Genomic DNA, 27,889 nt, shown 5'->3' on the forward strand with positions numbered 1-27,889 from the left:
TTGCCTTTCGAGATAAACAATATGCTGGATTCAGCGTTGTCTTGATGAAAGTGTCTATAATATGAGTACATATTTCTTTATTTTGTTGTTATGACACTAAATATTTTCTCATTGGCACGACCTTCGATGGATAAATCAATCCTACACTCTTGCCCGCCAAAACTATTTACAAGCCAATGCCGATCACAGCATAGCACACAAATAAGCCTGTTTTTCAGTGCTTTTGATATGACAGTTCGATAATCCGTAGGCATAGGGGAGCTGTGATTGGCTAAAATTCACATAAAACTTTACTTCAGCTGGCTGTCAGATAAATGCCGGTTTCGCTAGTAGTAGGATACATTTTATATCCGCCCGGATAGCGACCACCGTACACAAGGTGTTAAAACCCGCCATAGTGGCCCGTGTAAGTGTGTCGCGTTCCGGGATCAGACTGTGTCTATCTGGTTCAAACAGGCCGGCATAATGATGTCGACTGTCACGGGGTAATCATCTCTCTTAAAAAAAAAGCCAAAGAACACTATGAAATTGCAAAGACTATGCGTTCGGTCGCACTGTGCGTCTTCATAGTATTGTTTACTAGCTGAATCGAAAGACGTTGTCCTGTCTTAACTATGTATGCACGCGCGCATTCTGTCGATCGCTGACAGTTATGTAAAATTAATATTGTCGTTAAGATTTTCTTAAATTTTCTAATTTTCCGCGCAATTTTTTGAATTTTTTCTTTCACAAGAACCTTCTTCTAACAATAACAAACACAAAAAAAAATAGTGAAATCGGTCCAGCCGCTCACGCGCGATGGCGCGACCAAGGTAAATAGGGATTCATTTTTAAATATATTGTTTATGAATACGGAAGACAGTACGGTACGGTAGTTTACAAACAATGTTCTAGCATCTGCTCTCACTCATTTGTTTTATCGTCCCAGCCCAATATTTGTGTTGATTTGACATCATGGAGGCGGTTGACAGAGCATTAGCGTTACGAGCTATGTCCGGATTACGGCATTCATAGGCGTTCACCTGACTGTAATCCGATGTTTCCTGCCGCACACGCGACACTGTTTCGTCACTATTGTTATATGGAAATAATTCGGGTAAATATGAAAACAATTATTAGTTGGCACTTGGGACATTATTATGCTTCATAGGAATTGGTGCCAAGGTGATTTTATCCATTACTAATTAATATAAAAAAAAAATAGCAGCCCTGTATTATGTATGTATTATATACTTGCCCACTGCTGAGCACGGGCCTCCTCTACTACTGAGAGGGATTAGGCCTTAGTCCACCACGCTGGCCTAGTGCGGATTGGTAGACTTCACACACCTTCGAAATTCTTATAGAGAACTTCTCAGATGTGTAGGTTTCCTCACTAATTAATATATTTTATCCTAATTGTTTGTCTGATTCTCATTGTCGTATAACGTTTTCAATAATTCGATTGTCAAAACTATTACTTGGTTATAGTACATATTTGATGCCAAAATTTGTTCGAACACATTGACCGATTTATGAACGATAGTCTATCTATCCAAATATCGATTCTTATTGAATATTTTACTAAATATCCCTAGTTTTAACCATAACTCACTAAACTAATGCACAGTGAAGTGTCATGCAGTACATGGCAATTCCTATTTATGTGAGGTATTTGCCATTGTTACTGTTTACGGCTTTGGTTCACAACAAACGAGCGATAAGCTCAGTCATTCAATACTTGTCCGCTAATATAATTTAACTCATTCAACCTTTTTACCAAAAAAATATTGACAATGATAACGACATTAATAACTGAACAAAATACCTATCACCTAAGTATATAATTTTGTTCTTAACATTTGTTTTTATGAATTCAAAAAGATTTTATTTCACAAAAAAAAAATTTGCTATACACTTCTAATCGCCTATATAATTTTGGTTTTCAAACAACATTTTTTCTTTAATAAATTAAAAACGATTTTGCTGCAGAAAACTTAAGCTATATGCATGCTTTAACGTTTTAAATGTATTTAATTCCTTTTGCGGTTGATTTTCAATATTGTAAAGAACTTTATACTTATGACATGGCAGCATGGTCTCTGACCTTAGCCGGTTCCCCGTAGAATGAAATTTAAAAAGTCTTTTCGTTCGGTTAACTTCGGGTCGAAAGTGATTTTAACTCATGTCATAATTTTAAACTCCTACTTACTCGACATTGGCAAAATCACCGATAAAACGGTGGAGCCATTTTTTTTTTAAAGGAAGAAGAAGAAATTAAAAAATAAAATAAAAATAACTTTATACAGAAACCCTTTCATCATTAATTCCCTAAAAGGGTCGAATAAGCTAGATCAAGCAAGCGTGCCCGCATGTAAAATTCCCCGTACATATTCGTCGACGTTTGACATGCAAATTTAGTATGTCAGTGAGGTAACCGGTTCGTTACGTTCGCAACAAGAGCCTTCTTTTCTCTTCCATAAATAAACGTAAAATAACTTGTGGGGAGGTACACGGCGAATTACCTTAAGACAGCATGGCCTAGTTCGAGAACCTTTGATAACATTATGCAAATTATTCCTTACCTAATGTTTCTTTTATCTTTGTTTCGTTGCAATTTTAAATTATTATTCATGCCAAGCTCGATAGCGATTGTCAGAAATGTTCTATTGCAATGCAAGCCGATGAGTATCTGACTGGAGAATCAGGTATACTTTAAGCTTACCGCATTAGACGCTTAACTTCTCAACGGATGAAGTTTACCCCCACGCCAGGGGAAGAAAAAAATTACAAAATCAAATACAAGTTTTATTAATAAAGGATTTTTAACACTGAATGTTTCCATTTAATTATTTCACCGTAGAAATGGGAATAGTATAGCTAAAATTTCATTAAATGCTTAACCGCGCCAGTAATCCCGCGTGCACGATAAATCACAGCATGCGATGTGCAGTGTGCTCATTAAAGAGATTGATGTTTAACCAAGTTATTTCGAGAATGTTACTCACATTTTTTTTTAAAGGACCTGGCAAGGGTCTTTTGGATGAGTGCTTTGGGCGCTCGCAACCTTTGAAAGTTAAGCGACCATGCTGTACAGAGGCCTCTACTGTCCGCCGAAGCTACACCCCCACAGACAAACACACTGCTCCCAACAGCGACTCTCAACAAATCACTCAGGAAAACACAATCGAGAAAAAAAAAGACCATGCTGTGGGCAACCCACAAACGACTTACGAACCTCGGCTCAGAACGATCATTGGGAGATTCGCGCAATCAAGCCGGGCTGATACCACAAAAACACGAATGTGTAAAAGTAAATTTATATTTAATGGTTTTGGTATTCAAATTTCTCATGAATTTACGGAAATTGGGTTTCTTATTATATTGATTGTTATGTGTTATTTATTATTATATGTGCGTAGGCCATAGGTACATGCGTGCAGTGTGTACTGCGTGAGACGCAGCGCCAATAAATCAGTGTGCTTGTAACCGGCTTTTAGTTCGCATCTGTCCGAAACACAACAACGATTTTTATACTGTGTTATGAAACTGCGTCATACTAACTATAACGTATGTAAATAAATAAAATATAATAATAATAAAATATATGTTTCGTGGTAGTTTGTTAGACTATGTAAAAATGTTTTATAGCACTAATCAAATCCGCATCAAGATCAAGGATTGCATCAGCACCATCTTTGGACTAAACAAGCCGATACGTATTCCTAATCAAGTCATTAACCCCTAATCAGATAAACAATTTTAAGAACTGTCTAAGATACTTTTTGTTTTAATTGCTAAGGGCCGATATAACACGATTCCTATCGAATTCTAAATAGAATAAAAAAAATGTTTTTAATACATATAATTGTTTTTGTATACCATAAGATCAGCTTATACAACTTTTATTAATAATGTAATTTCAACAGCTTCCCTTTTTCAAATCCCCAAATCCATTAAATATCATAAATGCAAAAGCAACTCCATCAGTTTGTTACGCTTTCACGGCTAAACAACAATAACAATCGTAATTTGGTGCAGAGTATGCCTGTACCATAGGTTTCTCATTCCGCAAAATTACATAGTGGGATATAAGCTTTTTCATGAGTGCGAAGACGTGAGAAACACCTAGATGTTTATTTATAAAACAAGCACTTACTTCTTCAAACAGTTGGTGATAAGCAGGTGCACGTCCTGGCGCTCATCCAGCAGCAGCATGGCGCCAAGGTAGCCCACCCGCTTGTCCGTGAACCGCGGACTCGCGATCAGCTTCAGACACTCCAGCTGGCCGAAGTGCGCCGGGTAGCCGAGCATATGGATGTACAGCAACTTGGCTATGTTCCGACATCTGTTGAGGAGTAGTAGGTTTAGTAAAAAATATATATCAAGTAGAAAATCTTTTATTGTTGGATAAATAGCATGGTCCATTAAATATTGAAATCAATCATTAAAAACTCATTCGTTAGAAAAACTGCGCTGCGCGTGCGCATACTTATTTAATTTTGAATTTTATTGAGATCTGCGGATTTTGAAGAACTTTTTAAACGGTATCCCATAGAAATTGTCCACCAATTTAACGAACTTCAATTAAGACGCATTAGCAAAGTAATGATTTAAGGCTGATGTTATTTTAATTTATTAATACAATGCTCGACACACGAGACAAAGCAATTGATATATGCAAACAGACAATTGTAGCATTAATACTCGATTGATATTGAATAGCCCCTAGGTAGATACGTCGACGATACAATCTGCATAATGTTTATGCAAGTGCTATGTTTTACACGCAGATGTTATCGGAGTGAAAAATTTACGTTCGCGTTTATCATTCGAGCCATTAGTGCGACGGGTTGAGTAGACCATAAGTATGCCGTGGTCGAAGGATTTTAAATCTGAGATCTAGATTGACTTAGATATAAGCGCGATTACAAACATTATCTTATTTATAGATTTATTTTCGTGTCTCGGTGGCGTCGTCATTGCGTGCGCGGAACGAAATCAATCTGAATTCCCGGCTTCGAATCTTGGGTCGGGATATGGTTTTACTGCTCAGTATAAGCTCGGAGTCTGGAATGTGTGCTCAATTTCGCGGTGGACTCGCCCATTATCAACATCATGATTATCTTTGTTTCTTGTTTGTTTATTGTGTGATTGATATTTTCTGCCCTTGATTCATCCCCATTATTAGTATTCTGGAAGCACTATTGTCTTGTTTCGAAAACCCTTGCAATACAGGCTATATTAGACTGAAGTCTCAAATTGTCGAGCGCAGTACAAATCGACTAGTTTCTGACTAGGAATTGTAACTGATGGTATTAAAGACAAAACTGACCGTCAGATGAGCGGTCTCACAGTCTATAATAATGCCTGAATTTAAAGGAGAGGCACAACAGCGCACCCACGCTCCGCCGAGCCTAATTCCAATCATGTGACGCGAAGCGAGTCGATCGTCCAACAACACGAATTCCAATGTCAGGCAATTCTGTTTCTTCGAAGCGAAAAAGATCGTATCTAGAACCTCACAGAGTTTATAGCCTATTAGTTTGGTAATATAATCAGAGAAGAAAGAAATAAAATAAATGCAATAATACCTTATTTTTAAAATAAGTGCTCTGTTCAGATCTGTCACTTAAATATATAAAAATAATTGAAAATTTACCCCCTTATTCATAGACGTTATTTATCTAAGGACGAAGAATTGGTGTGATAAGTCTGTTTCCTAGCTTTGTTTATCTGACAGCCAACTAGATTCAAGTTGTATTTCAATATTAGCCAATCACAACGGCCCTATGTCTACGCATTACGAAGACTGCCATGCCGTCAACACTGAGAAACAGACTTGTTATCACAGCAAAGATAGAGCTTAGATATATAATGTCTATGAATAAGGGGTTAAAATCGATATTTTGTTTTCATTTATTTTTTCGTTCCCTAAAATATGACAAGTACACAACACTAGGAATGGGAAGAATTTTTTGTACTGTCAGTTTTAAAATTCTTGGACTAGGTTGAACAACCAAGACGAAAAGTTGTCGTGCAACAAATAAAACCCATCAAATTTGTGTCAATTGAAAATCGATCGTGCGACCTCTACAGTCTACACCGAAAAAGTTCTGTGTTACGTATATACCCTTGGATATTGGACAGCGGACACACAAAATTTCAATCATATTAGTATTATTAAAGGCCGTCTGACTCATTCGAGACATTTAAATAGTGCCACCCTTGTGAACGCCAGACATTTTTTATGTTACCGGTCAACGGTGTTTTTATTTTAATTTACTTCTCATTCCGTAAAGAATAAAGTCCAGTATCCGATGAGAATGGGAGTCACGAAATCATTGATGTATATTATGTACTACGTACTAGATCTGGCGTTCCGAACACTCACTGTGTTCAAATGAAGTATACTGCAATCCAGAATTGGTTGCCATTTTACTTATACTCTGTTTAAAGCGCTTTAGCACTGTATGTTTAATAAGTTTGGTTAGACGATTGATCCAGATTTTGAACAAATAGTTTATATGGACGTTCGTGTCTATAGAATATAATATGTCTATGCACGAAATACACCTACAATACCTTTTAGCTCGTGGTCTAAAATTGCATGTTACGCCTGGTGCATCTGGCACTAACAATCTAAACAATGTCTCTCGTTGGCCGACATTTATTAACCGGGCTGCACTACATATTTTATGATCAAATTAAGTTGTTAATGTAATTCCTGTCTGCATACTTCCTACAGAATGCAAGATCAGTACATCAAGGTGAATTGTCAAATTAGATTTTTAACACAATTTCCTTGCATTCAAGTAAAGAAACTATCCAAATTGGCAAGTTTACGAAAACGGTCCCAAATATTGTATTCATGTTTTCAACACCAGTATCACTACATAGTATAAAACAAAGTCGCTTTCTGTGTCCCTATGTGTGCTTAAATCTTTAAAACTACGCAACGGATTTTGATGCGGTTTTTTTAATAGATAGAGTGATTCAAGAGGAAGGTTTATATATATAATAATAACATCCATTAAATAGTCAGCATTGCACCCGTGTGAAGCCAGGGCGGGTTGCTAGTTAGTAATAAATTCACTTAATTTCGTACACCAGTATGCAGTCGATTTATCAAACGTGTAGTCCATTATAAATGGGACAGTGTATAGCCTTGTTCTGGCCCATAAATCCGACACAATGGAAGGTGGGCCGAAGTCGACGAGGCAAAGTTCACGACTTTTGACGATCGATAAATTTCACCTTGCCTTGTAGCCGAATTGTGAATGGTCCATTTTAATACGTCAAGTTGGGTTGTGTGCGTCAATATGGGAAATACTTGCTTTCGACTATTCTGTTTCAGTATTTATAGTTGTCTCAATAAGTGATGTTAATCTTCTATCCAATGCCAAAATACACCAATCAGAATGTCATTTGTAGGCATGTCAAAAATACATTGTTCTGATTGGTCAATTTTCACGATGGATTGGAAAAAGCGATTGAAATTGTTTATTGAAAGCGGATGCTAGTAAATGAAAACAAAATGAGCTACGCAGCGCCCCAATTGCGATCTACGTGTACAATTGAGAATATTACACTATATATTGGGAAGGTACAATTCGTATTCGCCGGTATTTGAGTTAAATAAGCCCTACTGTGCCATTGAAAGCGGAACGTAATGACATCGTCTCCTAAACAAGAAGACGCCGGGGGTAAATGTTGCGGAAATCTTCCGTACAACACCGATATTTTCCGAAGGGGACGAGGTAATGACACTGTAAAGGCGATTCATTGGTTAAATGTCGTGTATTGTTCAATGTTTGGTGCTATTTATACTTGCATATTTTAGTTTACAGATGACTGTCAACGGATAACGATTAAGCGAAACTGACGGATTTTAAAATTAGAAGAATAGGTCAATTTCTCGTTTTAACCACTTCGTTTGGTTACAAGGCATTATAAAATTTAAGATTATGATCGCGAATCATAAAATCGCTTTGTTCCAGATCAACTTTAATATTTACCACATACGAGGGACCTACAATCTGACATTAGTGACATAAATTTTAACAATTATTCCTGTTCGATCTTCTTTATTGTTACCTTTAATATCTGTAAGCACATGATTGTGTAAATAGCTTATTTTGTACCGCAAAACCATGAAATCACTAATTAGCTTCTCAATAATTTTGTCACGTGCTAACTCATTACCTGCACTTATGTTTCAACTGAATTGATTAGCACTTACTTAATCACGCGACCTTACTGAGAGTTAGTGCTAAGGGTGCGATTTGCTCTTTTATAGTTACATCGACCCCCAATTTACAGGAATACCTAAATTTTTATGGATGTTGACTTGGGTTTGGAAGTGCGTAGAGTTGCCATGACAATCGACGGTTAAGGGAAAGTGTACACTAACGTAATTAGAGTTCGTGAGGTTATTACAGTAATGTTTGAGTGGACACAGATCTTGTAATTAAATTGTTTCGCAGATGCTTTAATTTATGAAACGCACAGCTCAAATACATTGAAGGCGAAGTTGGAATTTTCTAATATGATACAAATGACTAACTAGATTAAAATGCAGAGAAAGAATCCGAAGATTGTGAATTAATTTCCATTACCACATACATACTTATACATACAGAAACAGACTTATTTCTATACCAATATTCACGGAGGAAAAACTGAATGAAAGAATACCTTTTATTTTATTTGTTCAGGTCTAACAATTTTACCGAATACAATAAAATGATTGAAGGAGGGTAGATCTTTGATTACATAATTTTTTCGTTCGCTGAATATGGTTATACATTCCATCAGGATTCAGGGTGTTTCCAACCGACAATCTTTTATTTCTTATGACTCAGAATTCATTTTTCTGCTCAGTGAATACTATATTGGGTTCAGTATTATAATACATAACAGATATTTCTATATTAGGTTCTTAGACTTGATCTCTACGTGCATTTATTTTAATTATGGCCTTGTTCCATTATCAAGCGGTTTTAATGTGTTTGTTGCATTCTGTACGCGCCATAGTCTGAACTAGTGACGTATTTATTCTATGTATACAGATTTATAAGTTTGTTTTCCACGTGTGAGAGCTATCTGGCACAGTTTTACGGAATATCCACCAGTATCTCCCATTTTACTGAATTTGTCCCAGTTTATACGACGACGGGAACTTGAAACAATATTAGTGACAAAGTTTATTTAGTTTGAACCAGTTTTTCGAACAATAGACGGCAAAACGTGTTTTTCGATATCAACTATTGAATATGTATGTTAAAAAAATCACTCAATATTGATTTTTAGCTGTTATTATCATAAATTTCGCTGGCTTACTATTCCAAGGTCCTATAGTAATTTTAACTTATGTCGCAACAATAAGATAAAATTTTTTCACGTCGTTAAAAAATAGAAAAAGGTAACTTAGATCTCACTTTATTTATCTTTCGGGAACACTGGAAAATTTTATTGAAAAAAAATACAGAAACATGTGTTATAAATATAATTCTATTAGTTCAAAATATTATATCGTAGAACATTATAATAGTGACTCAGCTATTTGTATAATACGACTGGTTGACCCGACAGACGTTGGTCCGTCTTAACTATGAATTTGTAGCGCGCATTATGACAATCGCTGACAGTTATTTCAAACGATTGACAGTTATATAAAATTAATATTTTCGTTAAGTTTTCTTAAATTTTCTAATTATCAGCGCATTTTTTTTTTATTTTTTTCTTTCATAATTCAAATTCGTTCTTATGAAAGAAAAAATGGAGAAGGTTCTCCTGACAATAACCAACAAAAAAAATATTGTGAAATCGGTCCAGCCGTTCACGCGTGATGGCGTGACCAAGGGAAATAGGGGTTCATTTTTATATATATATATAGATTCGGGCTATTAATATCTTTAGCCAAGAAATTTTCTGTAAATTATTCCTCTATCCTATTATCTTTACTTACAATGTTAAATACTTTGTCTATACGGTACAGCTTGCGGTTTACTTTGTGGTTTCCACCGACCTTCGGATCTCAAAGTCGACGCTACACGTCAACTTATTTGAAACCTGACGTCAATCACTGGGAGTATGAGGTTTTTTACATTAACGATTATATCAATATTGTAATACAATACGTAATAGATATTACATCTCGAAAATGTATATCGATGGAGTGGTTGAATTTTGATATATTTAGTTTGTTTTCTGAAGAGTTTGTGCGGAACGAACTATTCATACTATGAATATGGAATTATATCTCTATGTATAATACGAGTCATTGACGCAACAGAAAGATTAAAATATTCGAAACAAAAAAGTCGAGTGGCAGTTTTAAAACGATTTAGGATATTCAATTCAAACTCTATAACAGAATTAAATAATTTGTTATTTTCCAAGAAATTAAAATATTCAAAGCGACAGCCACAGCTCTAAAAAAACAACGCCTTTTTTATCCTAGTTTGTCATTTATAAATGCTATTTATTTCCATGTTCAAAAATCACTATAATTTTTTTTTACCTACTATAATTAACATGTTTAAAAAAGTCATCCGTTCCGAACTCGAAAACGAATTGGACTAGGTTCATAACGAATTGGACTAGGTGCCGTTCAAGTATTCGCCGTAACGATTTAAGAAGATAATTTTTAAAGATTTTTGACCCCCCCCTCAAATTGCGTTACGTAATACTTGAACGGCCCCCTAGTTCGCGCTTGACATCATCAGCCACTTATCCTAATTTGACAAGTTAATAAAATCAGTCCGCCATATGTATTGGACCCAATGTCAAACACCTATTTGCATAAAATTAACAAACATTTGTACTATTGTTAAATATTTGACAACCAAGCCATTTGTTCCAAAACTGGTCTTTTAATAAAACTGTATTTATGTTATGTTGGTCATTTTTAGGATAATAGTATTAGTAATTTTAACTTTAGTTAGGACGAGGTAATTACATAATATTAACCTTTCTCAAAGTTGTTAACCGACTTTCAAAAAAAGGAGGAAGGTCTCAATTGATGTTTGTACTTTTAAACATGTATTTACACTGATTACACCGACAATTGTAGGTAAATTTGCGTGACTCCAGTTTCATTTAATAAAGTAGGTTCTCGAAATGGTCCCACCATTACAGCATAACTTGGTTTAAAGCTTATCTTATGTTTAACGGATCTCAAGTTTAGGTAAATGTTTTGGTAAATACACAACAGGGCCTTCTTTTGTTAGGTGATCTTCACAGTCCATAAACACCCACAATACTAGAAGAAGTATGACAAAAGAAAACGAGTGTCAAGAAAACAATATAAACACTCACTTATAAAGGCTCTAGAAGGGCAAAATGATGGGACTTGGTATATTCTCTCTCTCTTGGTATAGTTCTCACTTACTCAGGTTTGACTATTTAAATTAATAACAAAAAAACGCTAGTTTGCATGAAACGCTCGGTACGAGAGTCCAAATCGTATTTGTCTGTTTTTTTTTATCAACATTAGAATTCGCCTTTTTACGAGTATCGATAACCTTTTGAACAACACTATGTTTGTTGCAGATTGTATGGGTGATTTGGCTCGGTGTGTGACCAGAAGAGGTCAGTGCACATATTTGGTCTACGTCGATGTATTGTGGAAACAAGATCTCGGGATTACCCATAAACCCACGAAATTGTTTGGGTTCGGATTTTATATTACACGTATAGGTAGGGTACGTCTACAATTGGGGCATAGTCCACAGAATGTTTTTCTTTTTCAACTCGTGTCTAACTAGTTAACTATACCGTGACTTTGATTTACATCAACGAACGCATAAAAATATTGGACATGACAAGTAATTTTGCAGTTTATTGCTCAGGGATCTATTGGGAGACACCTAAACAAAAATCTACCTAGATTTATTGTCCTTTTGCTTTCCATTTTACCAAAAAGAACAAGTAATTTCGCAGTTTACGGCTCACGAACCTTTTAGAAGACACGTAATCAAATATCTACTTGAATTTATCTTATTTATTTTTTTCATTTTTTTACTCTCAACAAAAATCCGTCTCTTCTTTTTTAAAAACAGACGCCACTGACCTCCAAACGCTGTCCTCCTCTCGAAACGTGGACCGTATGTAAGCGCATTCCTTGTTGACCACGCTGCGCTCCTCCGCGGCGGTCCTGGCTGCCCTGATCTGTCTGATAAGGTCCCTGAGCCGAGTCGGCGTGGGCATCCGTACTGAAACCGGCGCGACTGTTACGGACGGCACACACACATACAAGCATTGATCAGTGCATTGTTACAGAGTGCGTTAATACTAATAGAATAGAGACGAGTTTATGTCGAATGATTTTTTGCTTGCAGCCAAATTAGTAGATTCTTGAGGGTTGGATGAGATAAACTATTGGGTGAATGGACTTGTTATATGAGGTGGATAGAGTTCTAATATCTTTAAGATAAGAGCTAAATTCACTTGCACAAAGTGTACCCAGCTAAATGGCATGAACTTGGCGGTCCAATAATCAGCATTGAAGAATATGCATAAAAGTAAATTTTGAAGAACTATTGAGACATGCAGTGGGCTAGAGGATATTAAATTAATAGTTCTAGTAAAAAGTAGATGCATTATATTACGTGGTGCCTCCTTGAGTATATAGCATAGTTATTATTCTTCATATAGTTTTACATATACTGTTGTAATATGAAAAACCACGTAAGGAAGCCTAATGAATTCTAATACAAAGAAGACATAAACATTTAATCGTTATAATTAACATATGCATGACATTGTATTTTACAACTGGAGTAAGCCACGACTGAGGTAGAGATAAAATCTGATAAGACAGCTGGGGTTTCAGAAAATCAATAACAAGTCTCGCAAGAAGAATATCAAGAAAAGATTTCACAAAGATAAAAAAATTATCAGACGTATATATTTTATTTGCAAATGTTTACATTTTGTTCGACAAAACCTCGTCCCTTGTTAGTAAAACTAATAAGCGAAGCTAAGAATAGAAAATAGACGGTATTGTAGTAATATAACTAAACTACAAATCCATATTTTATTAGTAATAATTTTCATTCTTTATCTATGGTTTTATAGTAGAACGACCAAACGAATATACGTCTAAAATTAACCCAACTTTACAAACCATTCGATAAGCAGACCATAAAATTGAGGATGTATAAAAAATGACATCATATTCTAACAAAAAAAAAAATATTATTTGTATTCACATAACTGTTTGCAAATTGCGTCGTGTATATTAATAACGTATTTAGCGTTGACGAGGTAGACAGTAAATGTAAATGACATTTTGATATTGAATAAACTTTTTTTATTATTATGGTTAATAGGAAAATTGACTTTTATACATATCTGTATAAACTTACAAACAGTATAATAATAAACGAAAGGAAAATCATTTACGAGACTACACATTGCATTTGATTATAAACCTAAAATAATACTGGCGAAGACAGACTTTGCGTTTCTTCACAGTTGCTAGAATTATACCAGACTTTCCTACTTTATGTACTATGGAAAAATTACTCTTCGCAACTTGCAATTACGGTGAGTTTTTCACTAAGTCTACGGCGAACACTAGCCTTTCAAGACACGAAATATGATAATATCTGGCATGATAAACGTATTATGGAATTGAAGTTAGGAAAGGATTTAAGGGTTTAAAATTGATACAGAGTACATGAGCATTGAGCATGTCCTATCTAGATTTCCTCATTTCGATCTCCATATTGTTTGGACAAATACATATTTCGCGGGAAAGGATATATTCTAACCCACAAGATTCTGATTAATTTAATGTTTGTATCATGCTTTTTTATAGCAAATATATCCAACAAATTTAACATAAATCAACATTTCATTATGAATTAAATAATATATGTATAAAAAAAAATGTAATAGTATACGTGATTTACACAATGGGAAGAAATTCTTGCCCTGTGCCCCAGTGGAGGGTAACGGAAAAATTTAATTGCATTGTCACCAAAGGGAGGAGGGAAGTATTTAGTGGCAAAGTCCCACGGTGGCGGATGTCGGAACTATTTTGCCCATTGTCTACCAATGGTGGACAAAATGTGGAAGTCAAAAGAAGAAGACCGTAATTTAAATAACCAGAAAATTTCCTTAACCAGGTTTCTGTCTCTCCAGACAGAATTAGTGTTTAGTCTAAACTCCGATTAATAAACTTTAATGGTAAACATGATTTTAACTATTATTTAACACGATTTATTATTGGCGGCGTGATCAAAGCGGCTAACAAGAGACGTATATTGTTGGTCATCATCGTTATTGAACTACATTGCAGTTACCAACTCGATAAACTGGTTTATCCGGTTGTATTGTGGGTCAAAATTCTCAAATTTTCGCTTATGATTTGAAGTATATATTCATTTAGTACCAATTTATTTTTTAGCGATTACTACAATCAGTTAAGCTAATATTAAATTAGTAAATTTAACGGAATATGTTGTCTGCCCATGTTTTGTAAATAAACAAAACAATTTGCAACTCGTATCACTTTGTTTGTTCGGTTGACAGTTCAAATTTTGATTACGCCAATATTGGATAAAAAATTCAATATTATGAAGTCAAAAATGTGCTTAATAAATTTTTTTTTTATTAAACTATTCACCAAAGTTAAACAAAAAATAATCATGAAAAACATTTTTTTTTTAATATTATAATAGACAATTTCCATTTTCGTTATAAAGGCATTGAAAAAATAATTCCAGTTATGTATTGGTAAACTAACTTTTAATAAATTCTACATAGAGATTGCAATTTGAAAAACCAACCCCAAATGTTAGAACATAGCGTAACTAATCTACTGACAACAAAATTGGCTATAAAGTCACAAAATTGCTTAGATATATTTGCCTATTACCAACATAATGAAAAAGGTACTCACCTCGTTCTATGGCCTCATTTACAACTTGTTTTATGGTGGCAATATTGAAAGCCGGATTGAACCTGGAATAGAAAAAAAATGTGTTACATTTGGGATTTACTACATATATATTTTTTATAATAAAAATAATTGTGGATCAATGCATTATGGTATGGAATATATATTTGCAGATTTGGATGACAACAGCACAAATTAGAATAAAACATTTTAAATAATATCTAAAATTCTGATTAAATATACCAGTTGATTAAACATGTCTTAGATAGTTTTCAAATATCATTGGATATCATAAAGTGATCAGGGACTAATAACATGAGTATATTTGATAAAATTGTGACAATTTTGACATGATTTGCAAATATGATTAGTATGTTTGGTTGTTGTAAGACTGAAATTTTCGTCAAGTAGCTATTTCAGATTAATCATTTAAATGCTGAGTTAGGGCTGTACAAGTGATATTGTTGGGTAAATTTTAAATAAATGCTGCGCTCTAAAGCACATTTCATAAGTTTAAATGCACTACAAGGAAAATTTCTGAACAAAATTATACAAAATAATTAATTACATTTTCCTATTACATATGTATTACTTAGTCATATTAAGATCACATACTTAATTAAGAAAATTTTATCATAATAAATAATTTAAGACAAAAATACTATATGGCTCATAGTACGAGAATTTTCCATATAATCAATGATTAAGTATATTTTAATGTTAATACAGAAAACTGTTGTATCATGACAATCATAAGAATTTTAACATATAACTAAAGGAAAATAATGACAGTATCAGGGTTGGATTAAAAATGTGTTAATGGAAAATAAATTAATCCTAACTAATTCAACAAACAAACAAACTAATTTTTTATTCCATTCTGAAACTCAAAAATATATTTTACTCTGTAAAAGTAATCTTTTTGACATAAGCATTTCAAGCTTTTATATTATTTTATTTTTTCTATAAAGCATATTTTCACTCATCTCTAGTAACAGGATCAATAATTCAATTTGTCAATTGGCTATTGGCACTTCTTATTACATTCATTGTGGTCAATTAGGATCAATTCCAATATTATCTATGATCAGACATCAATATGAATGAAAAGCCGTATGAGGTTTAATTTTTGATTTCTATTTTTATATAAGTATGGCATAAAAAAAAGCTGAAACTTTTATTAATGAAATTCCACTATATGATTAATACTAAAACTAGATTAAAAAACACGATTAATAAGAATTCCACTATATGATTAATACTAGATTCAAAGAAGTTTTAATTTAGCAAAATATTCCAAACAAAACATTTTACTTCCCGATCACAATTTTTGTAAACCATATTCCATAATTATCATTCCCTTACAATTTCCCATACAAAAACTTCACAAAAGACATTTCAACAGAATTCTCTCTACCAAATATAAATTAACCTTCATTCTTAAATTACAATGTCCTTTCCATTAGATGGAACATCTTTTGTTTACCCCAACAATGGATATATTACATTAGACATAAAACTCTTCATTTTCTGGGTCGCCACTACATAAACTTGATGCATGAACAAAAGGACTAGATTCCATACTGTCTGCTGTCATGCTGGATGATTTTAATAACAGACATTAGCATTGTATTAGTTGAGAATGAAGCTGTATTATAATCTATAATGAGTATAGTTTGTACATTAAATAAGCTTTTAAAAAATGGTAATGGTTGATTGTTTATGAATGAAGTGCATGGTAAATAATATGAAGAAAAGAAACCAAATTTTGGTTGAAGTGTAATTAACTGGAAATAAATATTGTCCTATAAATCCATAACAAAATTTTTGCTTTAGATTAAAGTTAAGTTGTATTATGGGCATTAAAATCCAGATACTTATATCTATTAAGATTATTATTTCGTTTCTAATTGCCCTATTTCATAGTATAGAATTATTTAAGGCAAGAGTCAGTATAGTACGAATTAGGCGTTTTAATTTTTTATAAAAACCACCAAACTTGATAATTTGTGAAGTAGTATGAAATCCAGACATTAATTTTATCAGTACCATCCTATTTCATAACTCCATAATTATTTTGATATGATGAGTTTACTAGTGACTAACAAGGCAATGAGATTAAATTACAAATTATAAAATACATCATTAAATTTAAATTACCTAAGCTCGGTTGGTTGGTTAATGGTTTTGAGATGGTTTTTCTAATTTTTATACACTATAATATTACTGATTTTCTATGGTAAAATGAATATAGTCTGACATATTATTACTTTGCATATACTACAATATTAATAAGGTAAACACAAGTAAAGCTAAATGTTGTTCATGTCAACACTGTGTGTTACTTAAGAGGAGTTATATACTGCCTAATAACACTGGAAACATAGATGAAAGGTTTATTATTATAATCTACCAATATAATTATACATTTACTGTATATAAAGTTTAAATAAATAAAAATAATTATTAAGTTTTTAAATTCTGATTACCATTGTAAGATAAATTTAGGATTAGGTTAGTATGATTTATATAGTAATATGTTCAAATTTATATGTACAAAAGCTGGGTCAGAAAAAATAATTAGGTGCAAAAATTTAAAAAAATTCTATACTGTGGACCAACTACTAACACATAGTTACTAATTGTTTGAAAAAATAGGCTTTAAACAAATATGAGATAAAAACAGCAAGCAATGAAGTAGATAACTATGACACATATAAGTGATTGATTGTTTACAGAACGCCTCATAAGATCCATTACTGAACACTACATACTTATATGGACGAATTGAGACACCTCCTATAATATAACCTCTTTTATGAAAATAATAAATGTCTTTACCCGGATTCGGAGCCGTTCATCTTGTATCGTTACAATATCCTTTTTATGCAAAACAGATGTTCGTTCTCGTTCACAATCGCAGGTAAACGTTCTTGATTTAGGCAGGTACAGAGAACAAGGGGTCAAATATTGAATAAAATAAACACACTTCAATAAACACTGTATCACTTGATTGCTCTTAAAAACATAACTATAAGGAACTTAGGAATATTTTACACGTATTTAGTCAACTCGACAAGCATTTTATTTCGTCACAAACCATAGAAATGCAAGTGAAATCTCGTGCCACCTCTGACTAACTTCGGTCATATTTTTTACTTCAAATTACAACAGAATTTTATCATTTCTTGATTATTATGTTTACTTTATATCACAGGAATCAAATTCTTAATAGAATTTAACGTTTTATCACAATAATTACACAGAAATAATACAATCGCCAACTGACATTTCCGTGGTGCGTTGCAAGAAATTCAACATGGCTACCGTGACTCGCACATGACGTTTACCATTCGTTCTGATCAAATAACTTTCTTTAATTTTGTAATACAAACATGTTTTTGAATAAATAAAAATGTGACACGTATTAAAATATAAGATGATAAATTTGTTATAAAATGGCATTGATAAATATATTTTTACAAAAATACAGGATGTATTATCCCGGGAAAGTGACAACTGTACGAATCTAAACGAACGCTACGTGGAAAACTTTTTGGAAACGGGAAAACTATTTCCGTTTTGTTATCACAACTTGATAATGCCAACTTGCGAAAATGCAAAATAATAGGTTAAAAATTTGCACACATTGTAAAGATATGTTGATTGATTAGGGACGCTAAATATTGTCCACTTACCTCCTGTTCTGTTCTGGCGGCAAAACACTCCAATCGACTTCATACATTGGATACGCCATAATAACGGTGTAAAATAACACAAAATATATCTAAAAACTTTTTAATAAAAACATTTCACAATATATGCCACAGTATTTCACGACGGTGCAAACTGAACTGTTATCAGAGGTGTTTTATCAGGTGCAGGTACTCCTCAAATATTCAGTCACAACATATCTCTTATCAAAGGTACAATTTATCACTAAAAAAGGATAGCAATACCACTTCTAGTAATGTTTTATTCTCAAATGTCAATACTGTACAAAACAATGGGCCAACCGAGTCATATCCATTATCTTAATAGGAAAACTAATTATTATTCATTGTATTAGTATGACTTTGGACGCGTATTGTGCATCGCGAGGCTTTATATATTGTCGTCGTGGTTGCGCGGCGGCCGGTCGACGCTGTTACGTTTTATGCAGTCCACTAGCCATCTGATACCTTCGTCGACACCATCACTGAAAATTTAAAAAATATGTATAGGTCATCAGCTAATGTGATAGAATGCTCATTAATAAAGTACAATTAGAGGATTTTTTAACAAGTTACATTAATAAAATAATGTTGCAAAACATATAATTATGTTAATTCCAAATCATGTGGTTATGTTAATTTTACGACTCATGCGGGTGCCTTAATCACGTAGGTCTATTTTTTTATCATGTAGAAGAATAAGGTATTATACCTTTGCGCTAATAGAAAAAAAAAACAGAGCTCAATGAACTATGGGATATTTTTCAATTTAGAATATTTAAAGTTTTTACACATTTTTGATAAATCAATAAAAGTTTGTGATTTTATTCAATACATGTTTTTATACAAGGAAAAGAAAATCTATACTGGTTCCATTAAGGAGTCCTCGCGTCACGTTTCATTACTTATATGACATATTTTTAAAACATAAATGTATAATTAATATCAAGGATGTATTTTACTTTCGGCCCAACAAAATATACACGATTTAATGAATTACAAATTAAATGTACCCAGATTTAAAATTCCATTGGCGCCCTCCATTTTTCCTGGATGCCAAGTGGTCTATTTTTTAAATATATGCAACAGTGTATGCTTATTGGATATTACAACTAAAATCTTTTACATGTTGAGTCGTGTATTTATAATAAAGGATTTAAAATACAGGAATCGATTTGCGGCCTTCCGATTCATAACCGAGTAGGTACTGAGACACAACACCACGTTACTGAAATACTCATATCCATTCATCCATTAAGTTTATTAAATATTCATGTAAAATAGTTGACAACGAATCAATTGCCTTAATGATTTTACCAATTATTGATAATGATTTGATTGAGAAATAGTTATTTTATAACTTGTGTCCAATCGAAGCTTCGGCTTCGGTTTCCGCCACTTTCGGCCGAAAGACAGCTTCTATGGCCGAAGAGCCGACGGTTTCTAGCAAGCGCCCAAATCGAACAACATAAATAACTTTTTAAATGTTATAAGTAATTCATATTAATAACGAAATATTATTTTTTACATAATGTAAGGCAATGTTCATCACATAAGTATACTTAGTCTGGCCATAAATACTGTTACACTTAATTATAAAAAAATATTACATTTGAATTTCGAATCTGTCATTTTTATACGATTGTTCATTGTGTTTTCTCATTTTGGCGCCAATACATTGTAAAATATTTTGCGATATTAAAATGGTGTGGGGTGATAAAGAGAACCGAATCGCTGTGATAGCATTACACAAAGTAGGTATGGAGCCAAATGCAATTTTTAAAACTCTCCATACACTTGGTATTAGTAAAATGTTTGTGTACCGGGCTATTAATAGGTACAATGAGACCTCCTCTGTTTGTGACAGAAAAAGATCTGGCCGTCCACGTAGTGTTCGTACGAAAAAGGTGGTCAAAGCAGTAAGGGAAAGAATTCGAAGAAATCCTGTCCGAAAGCAAAAGATTTTATCTCGGGAAATGAAGATAGCACCTAGAACCATGTCGCGTATTTTAAAAGATGACTTAGGACTTGCAGCCTATAAGAGACGCACTGGCCATTTCTTAACTGATAATTTAAAGAAGAATAGGGTGGTAAAATCGAAACAACTACTGAAGCGGTACGCAAAGGGAGGTCACAGAAAAATTTTGTTTACGGATGAGAAAATTTTTACAATTGAGCAACATTTTAACAAACAAAATGACCGTATTTATGCTCAAAGCTCTAAGGAAGCTTCCCAATTAGTCGACAGAGTGCAACGTGGACATTATCCGACTTCAGTGATGGTTTGGTGGGGTGTTAGCTATGAAGGAGTGACTGAGCCATATTTTTGTGAAAAAGGTATCAAAACATCGGCACAAGTGTATCAAGATACCATTCTTGAGAAGGTAGTTAAGCCCCTTAACATCACCATGTTCAATAACCAAGTATGGTCCTTCCAGCAAGACTCGGCGCCGGGTCATAAAGCTCGGTCCACGCAGTCTTGGTTGGAATCGAACGTTTCGGACTTCATCAGAGCTGAAGACTGGCCGTCGTCTAGTCCCGATCTTAATCCGCTGGATTATGATTTGTGGTCAGTTTTAGAGAGTACAGCTTGCTCTAAACGCCATGATAATTTGGAGTCCCTAAAACAATCTATACGATTGGCAGTGAAGAATTTTCCCATGGAAAGAGTGCGTGCTTCTATTGATAACTGGCCTCATCGTTTAAAGGACTGTATTGCAGCCAATGGAGACCACTTCGAATAAGCTTTTTATATTTTTAATTGTTTTATATTTATGTATTAAACTGACACACTGTAAAAGTAATAAATGTTATTTGCAGTTAACAATTTTCTTTTTTCTTTATTACAATATTTATGGCAAGACTAGGTAGATTATGATTAAAAATTACCTCTATTTATCACACAGTTAAATAAACTTCAAAAATATAATATAATTATTATATTACGCATTATAGCTCGTAACCAATGTTAGACTAAATCTCTGAGGGTTTTTAAGCCTTCGGTTTCGACTGAAGGTTTGACGATTGCCGAACAATAGGGGCCTAAAATCGACCATCGGTTGGACACTAGTTAACATTACTAGGATTATTAAAAATATATTTTTTTCAAATCACCGTTAATTATTATCATTATAATAGACAACACGTCATGCTTAGTGAAAAAAAATATAAATAAGTTTGCCAATGTTTGTACATTACGAAAAAATTACTGCATAAATTTCGTATTTTAGTTTCAAATGTTAATTCTAAAACGACTTGTATTAGTCTTAAAAATAATACATATTAAATTTTTTTCTACTTATCAAATTAGTCGGTAACGAGTTATTTTTATAAAAAATATTGTGCCCGTTTTTGGAATATGGTTTATACTGTTGATAAAATCTGGCTTATTAAAACCGTGTATAAACTATTTTATCATTGGCCGGATTATTTCCTGTTTAAATTGACGAACGTGCATCCGACTTAAAAATAAATAAAAATAAGACAACTGATAGAGTCTTGATTATAAGATAATTTATAATGCATACAGTTTCCATACAATGTGTTTTCGAACACAATAAGACATCGTCTTTTAGCAAATGATCTGTCTAATCAATCACGGCTTAATGTTTGTATGCAATTGACAACCTTTCAAAATGTAAACGAGCCTAAAACAAAAATACTATTTTAATTTTTCTACTCTGAGTTCGATTAATGTATTCTTTTATATTTCGAAGAAAAAAATGTACAACCGAAAAATACTTGATGACGTCATACATACGGTTGAATGAAGTTGTTCTTTGGTCCACCTTACTATTTATTTAAAAAACTAAGATACCGTCATTTGCCAATATTACAATAGGTCCATCACGGCTGTAACTTTCAAAGATAGAGAGAGAGAGATAGAAACAAAAAAAAACTGTCACTTCACTTCTTTTTTACTGCAAAGCAAAGGTCATTACGTCTTGATGTATATATGACGTATCATTTGGTGCTTACGTCGTTTTAGAATAAAATAAAATTCAAACTTAAAATCATGAATGAAAATATCTGAGTTTTGAAAAAAGAATAAATATGGGTCTCATAATTTTAGATCTACTTTCATAAAATATAAACATTTGAGTATGTTGAAAAAATAAAATGTTGTCAATTACAGTAACATTACACTAACAATAAGATTGAAAATAGACCAACAGCCTGCTTTACCATAATAATTATTAAGTAACAAATACTATAATCACCCTGTTAATGCCGAGGTAGCCATGAGCATAATGTCTCTGGCACCAATAAGATGCGCGTTTTGGTTGAATATAGGCTTCACTGTGTGAACTCCCATGCAGTCTGGAATGTCTTGTTTATTCGCTAATACAAGCAATGGCACACCGGAGAGGTGTTCTGATGCTATCATTCTATCTGGAAAAGAAATATTGTATGATAAATACAAATGTTATGCCAACAGATATTGTGGAAAATTAAATTAAAACTAAAGAATTTGTATTTAGAGTCATGAAGGAAATAATTGGTTACAAATAAGAATATTTCAAGTATAAAATTAAATATTATAGAATAAGAATTAAATGTGTTGCATTCATAAACAACTTACATATTGTCACAATATGTTTATAAATTAGTGTAGTTACAATAATATGCAACATACCTTATTTTTTTTCTATTAATTTATAATGAGAATTATTGAAACTGAACTGAATTAAATTCTATTATTTTTTTTTAAATATTTGTTTAAATATATTTTAACTTATGTAAAGCACATAATTGATTATTTGTGCATGTATTAATAGGCAATATTTCAAAATTCTTAATGTATTTTACATAATATCTTTTTTTCAAGTCACTAATTCTGTACAGTAGGTGTATAAAACATACAGATTTGCCTATATAATACTCACCAAATGTTTCTTTTGATTCAGACACTCTGTCTCTGTCTGAAGAGTCTACTATGTAGATAACTGCATGACATTCTGCATAATACTGTAAATAAAATATATTGCTTTATAAATATACATTTATACACAATATTATTATAAAATGTATAATTTAGTGTCATTTACATCATTTTTCTAATGAAAGGGCTGAAACAAGATGTGTCTCACTTGGTGATGGTGACAATGGATATGTCAATGAAGTTAATTGAAAATATATGTTCCTGATGCAATCTTGAGATAAGATAGTAATATCATATATAAGTAAATATAACTCCCTATTTGTATACATACTAGAAATAAAATGTGAAATTGAGCAAAATATTTACACATATCAACACATTTAACATAATTTTAAATACAATATCTAATGTCTATGTAACTCTAAATGACATATTTTCACAACACTGAAGTCTCAAAGTTCATCTCTACTAACAAAAAAATCCCATCTTTATACAACCAGCAAAATAAGAATTGCAATATTATTAAACCAAGATGAAACAGAAGACTAATATCTAAACTAAATATGGAAGCTTGAACTAACACACACATACTTATACATTAATATTAGCAAAGTAGTCCCAAACAGAAACAAATGTTTTTGTACTGACTACAAGAACTTTGTAATGAAGTTGATATTTTTTTTTCAATAGCAATAATTACCTTATCCCATAGAGACTGCAGTTCTAGCTGTCCTCCAAGGTCCCAGAAGTTAAGTCTAACACCGTCTACATCTATTTTGCCTATATTTAAACCTACTGTTGTTGTTATTCTACTGGGGTTCATTGCTATATATTTTTTAGTAAATTTCGTTTTAGCAGCCTCCAAATACGTCTGGAAATAAAAATAGTATTGTTTATATTAACCATACTGTACGTTTCATTAATTTTGGTCTTCAAATAACTTTAATAAAAAATAAATGAATGTTAACAGATTTACCGTTTTGCCTGCATTGTCGAGACCCAATATTAAAACAAAATATTCGTCTTTTTGTATGATATATTTGTAGAAACCATGTAATAGGGTATACATTTTATTGCATTATATGGCTTTTTGGATAAATTATACTATAATACAAATTACAACAAAATTATGAACGATCAAAAGGATGACACTCATTCATTCCGTTTCAACGTCATTAATAAATATTGTATTTTAATGTTTGTCAAACGTTCGTTGTCCCTTTTTATTTTATGATGTGTGTAAGTGATAGAAGAAGTACAATGTGCAATATACAAATTCTGGAACTGTAATATTACTGACGTTTTGCTTATATGTCAAACTTATCAAAAGACCTTTTGACACTTCTAGTGAAGAAAAAATGCGTTCAGTTTATTAAAATTAGGTATTCGTGTCATTCATGAATCATTAAAAATATTTTACTGGCTGTCATGTGTTTCTGAATATAAAAACTTCAAAAATAGTTTTCACAACTTATACGTTTTTTAAAGATTTTTAAAAACCTAGAAATGCCATCAAATCCAAAAAAATCAAAGATGACGGACAAGTCCAGTGTTTGCGGAGAATCTGATTTATATTACATTACTCCACGTAGTGTGAGTTTATCTTTATTACTGCAAGGAGAATCTCCAGGGCCTGGAGAATGGGCATTTTTGGTAATATTTAACGGTCAAGTTATACTAGACGGAAAGTGGCAAAATGGAGCACGAATCAGTTCAGAAGCATTGCCTATGAATCTCAAAGAAACTTATTTTCAAGTTTTGTTAGCAGATAAGCCGTTGATATTTATTTTGCGCATTATTGGAGGAAAAGGTGCTAAGGATCCTGATCCATTACTGAACTTGGACAATCGAGCTGGAGCTACAGTAGATTTGTTCCCCTTGGTACTAGGAGAAGAAGAAATATTTATTAATGTACCAATTTTATTAATTAACACTGGAGAGCCTTGTGGATGTTGTGTAGAAGTTCGGGCTGAATCATGTGGCATTACGGAAATAAAAAAGATCCCTTTGACAATGACGATGCTTTCTGCGCATTGCTTACCTTATACTAAGGACGGAACTGTATATCTATCAGCTGTAGGTTTAGACAAAGTACTAGATCGTGCAGCTGTTGATTTTAGCACATCTATAAGTTTTCCGCAAGCTGAGAAAATTGTTTGGGCGTCTGTCAGTAATGCGGGGCAGGCAGCAAATTCACATTACAATGTCCCTCACGATGATAAATTCATTCCAGAAGACTTTGAACCTAAGGATAATGAAATGTGCCGTTCATTTTATTGGAATTCCATGAGAAGAGTTTTGGTCGACCCTACATTACTAAGAAATAGACTTTCTACTCCACTTTTAATAGAAGTAGCAGGGGTTCCTAGATTTGGTAAGATTGATGTAAGAGGACGTTATATGGGATGGATTGACGCTGGTGTACTATTAGAAGCAGGGCAATACAGTGTTACGACTTGCACGAAATTACTATTCTTTAATGAAGCTGATTTACCTGAAAACGTTAATCCTTTATTGGAACTTCCCCCTACTAGCGCGAAAGCCAGCGCTCGTGAGAGCGATATGATATTTGATGAATATGGTCATAACGCGTACATTGTCATGAAATTTGATTTGTCAGAACCTTTGGTACCTAAACAAAAAATGTCATTTCTTTTTGACACGTTAGGATTTTCTCCTCCTGAAGGTATTGCGACACCTCTTGACGGTTTAGAAGGAATAGCGCCACCAGAGGATCTTTCTATTGATGTGAGACGCATCAGGAAGGAAGGGGGAGCATTGGCTGTACATAAGGAACTCGGTGGGCTGGCTTGTAGAGGCGCAGTACCAATGAATCAGGGAATTAAACGCACAGCTGCTAACCGTTTATTGATGCGAATAAGATCTATGTTGAAGCAGTTTCCTCCCGGTGACTGTTCAGAAATAGAGTGGCAGGATACAGTGACTGCACAACACGCCGCATGCAGACGAGCAGTAACTTCTTCATTTGCTCCACAACCTCCTCCGGTACGCCAAACGACACCATCAGCTGCAGCAAGATGTCGTATAGCAGGAGACAATAGACTAGCTGCAATACATACAGAAGAAAATCTTAAAGCAGCTGGGGATCAACCTCGCGTATTACTTTCAAAAGCATTACGTTGCCTGGAAGAAAGAAATGACATAGATGCTAAAAATTACATGCTCGAAGCTTTAAGTGCTCAAGCAAGGAACAAATTTGTATTGTGGGCTTATGGAGCACAAGAATTTGATGCAGGTCCCGAAGGTGCCGAAACAACTTCTGCAGCATTTCGTATTGCTGTGAAGGGTGATTATTCTGATGGGACTGGCAACGCAATTGGTTGGGCAGCTTTGCACGCTCTATACCACCATTGGGACAACGCGCATGCAGCTTTTGTATCATCTAAGAAAATGAGAAAATCATATGAACTTCCAAGAGATTGGCACAAGTTTTTACAACGTTGGATTGATACAAGTGGGGAGGAAGAGGTGTTCTGGATTCCGTCAGTAATTGCTTTTGATAACCCTATGTTGATAACAGCAGCATTCTTTCTTTGCCTTCGGTGTTATAAATTCGTGGACAGAATTCTCCAGTGTGTAGAACAAGGCTGCGCAACTCGGGGTTGTCGTCACGGCACACAGCTAAAAATGACCTCCGATATTTATTATTTGAAAGCGGCTTCTTTTCTCTTAAAACGACAATATGATGAGGCTATGAATATTACTATACAAGGAATAAAGAATTTCGGTCCTTCGCCCATGATGTCGCAAATGCGTACAAGTTGCCTAATGAGTGCTCGGGGCTGGGACGGCGAGTGTGCATTCGCACTGAAAGAAGCTGAGAAAGCTGGGGCTTTAGTTACTCCCGCGATACTATTGCAAGCAGCTCTCAATGGCTTTAAGAAGAATCCGAGAGCGGCTTTGCAACGAGCGGCTCGCGCACATAAAGCTGCACCGAGTGGACATTCAGCGCTCATAATTGCCCGAATCTATGCAAGATTGAACGAAGAAGTATTGGCAGAACGTTGGGCAGCAGCTGCTGTCAAGTTAGAGCCTCAACTGTCCGACGGCTGGGCAGTATTAGCTTTGCTAGCAATGTATGAGAAGAATTTAGACAAAGCTAGAGTGATGTTGCGTACAGCGAGGCAGGTCGGTCCTCTCAGTCAGGATATAGACGAAGAAGTGGGGAAAGTAATGGATGTAGTGCAATTAGAAACTTTGCCAGACTCGTTGGTTAAGAATATCTGCTTCTGTGAATATTATTGAGTTTACTTTGCAAAGGTACTTTATTTAATATTGGAGCTAATATTACATAATTACTTTAAAGCAGTTACGCTTCAAACTTGTTTTATGTAGCTGGTGGGGAAGTGCAATAACACAATGTGGCCGAAAGTTTACAGTTAC

At 33.7% G+C, this 27,889-nt stretch overlaps 3 protein-coding genes across 9 annotated transcripts in view; 1 reads left to right on the plus strand and 2 right to left on the minus strand.

Moving 5' to 3' along the window:
- The window catches only part of LOC115451085 (AP-1 complex subunit gamma-1), a 36,508-nt gene extending 17,694 nt beyond the window's left edge, over positions 1 to 18,814 (minus strand). For 2 of the 7 annotated variants that reach the window (XM_030179289.2, XM_030179304.2), the window contains exons 1-4: positions 18,589 to 18,814; positions 14,894 to 14,955; positions 12,056 to 12,212; positions 4,139 to 4,327 (exon numbers count right to left, since the gene is read on the minus strand). In XM_030179289.2, the coding sequence (XP_030035149.1) occupies positions 4,139 to 4,327; positions 12,056 to 12,212; positions 14,894 to 14,955; positions 18,589 to 18,647 (467 nt within the window). In that variant the 5' untranslated portion in view covers positions 18,648 to 18,814. Of the gene's footprint in view, positions 1 to 4,138; positions 4,328 to 12,055; positions 12,213 to 14,893; positions 14,956 to 17,731; positions 18,222 to 18,588 lie in introns of those variants that run through there. The other 5 variants (XM_030179312.2, XM_030179297.2, XM_030179336.2 and 2 more) reach the window with 3 other exon arrangements.
- Positions 18,815 to 18,846: 32 nt separating this feature from the next.
- Positions 18,847 to 24,711, minus strand: LOC115451130 (ADP-ribosylation factor-related protein 1). Its single transcript, XM_030179347.2, has 5 exons — positions 24,462 to 24,711; positions 24,186 to 24,356; positions 23,490 to 23,571; positions 22,824 to 22,995; positions 18,847 to 19,088 (listed from the first exon to the last, which is right to left on the minus strand). The coding sequence occupies exons 1-5, from the start codon at positions 24,552 to 24,554 to the stop codon at positions 18,995 to 18,997; spliced, it is 612 nt and encodes a 203-aa protein (XP_030035207.1). The 5' UTR covers positions 24,555 to 24,711; the 3' UTR covers positions 18,847 to 18,994.
- A 190-nt stretch (positions 24,712 to 24,901) lies between these two features.
- On the plus strand, positions 24,902 to 27,887 carry LOC115450526. The gene has a single exon (XM_030178578.2). It carries the CDS (start codon positions 24,992 to 24,994, stop codon positions 27,749 to 27,751), a length of 2,760 nt encoding a protein of 919 aa, XP_030034438.1. The 5' UTR covers positions 24,902 to 24,991; the 3' UTR covers positions 27,752 to 27,887.
- Positions 27,888 to 27,889: the final 2 nt, after the last annotated feature.

The sequence above is a fragment of the Manduca sexta genome, chromosome 17 (assembly GCF_014839805.1).
Source record: "Manduca sexta isolate Smith_Timp_Sample1 chromosome 17, JHU_Msex_v1.0, whole genome shotgun sequence".
NCBI lineage: Eukaryota > Metazoa > Arthropoda > Insecta > Lepidoptera > Sphingidae > Manduca > Manduca sexta.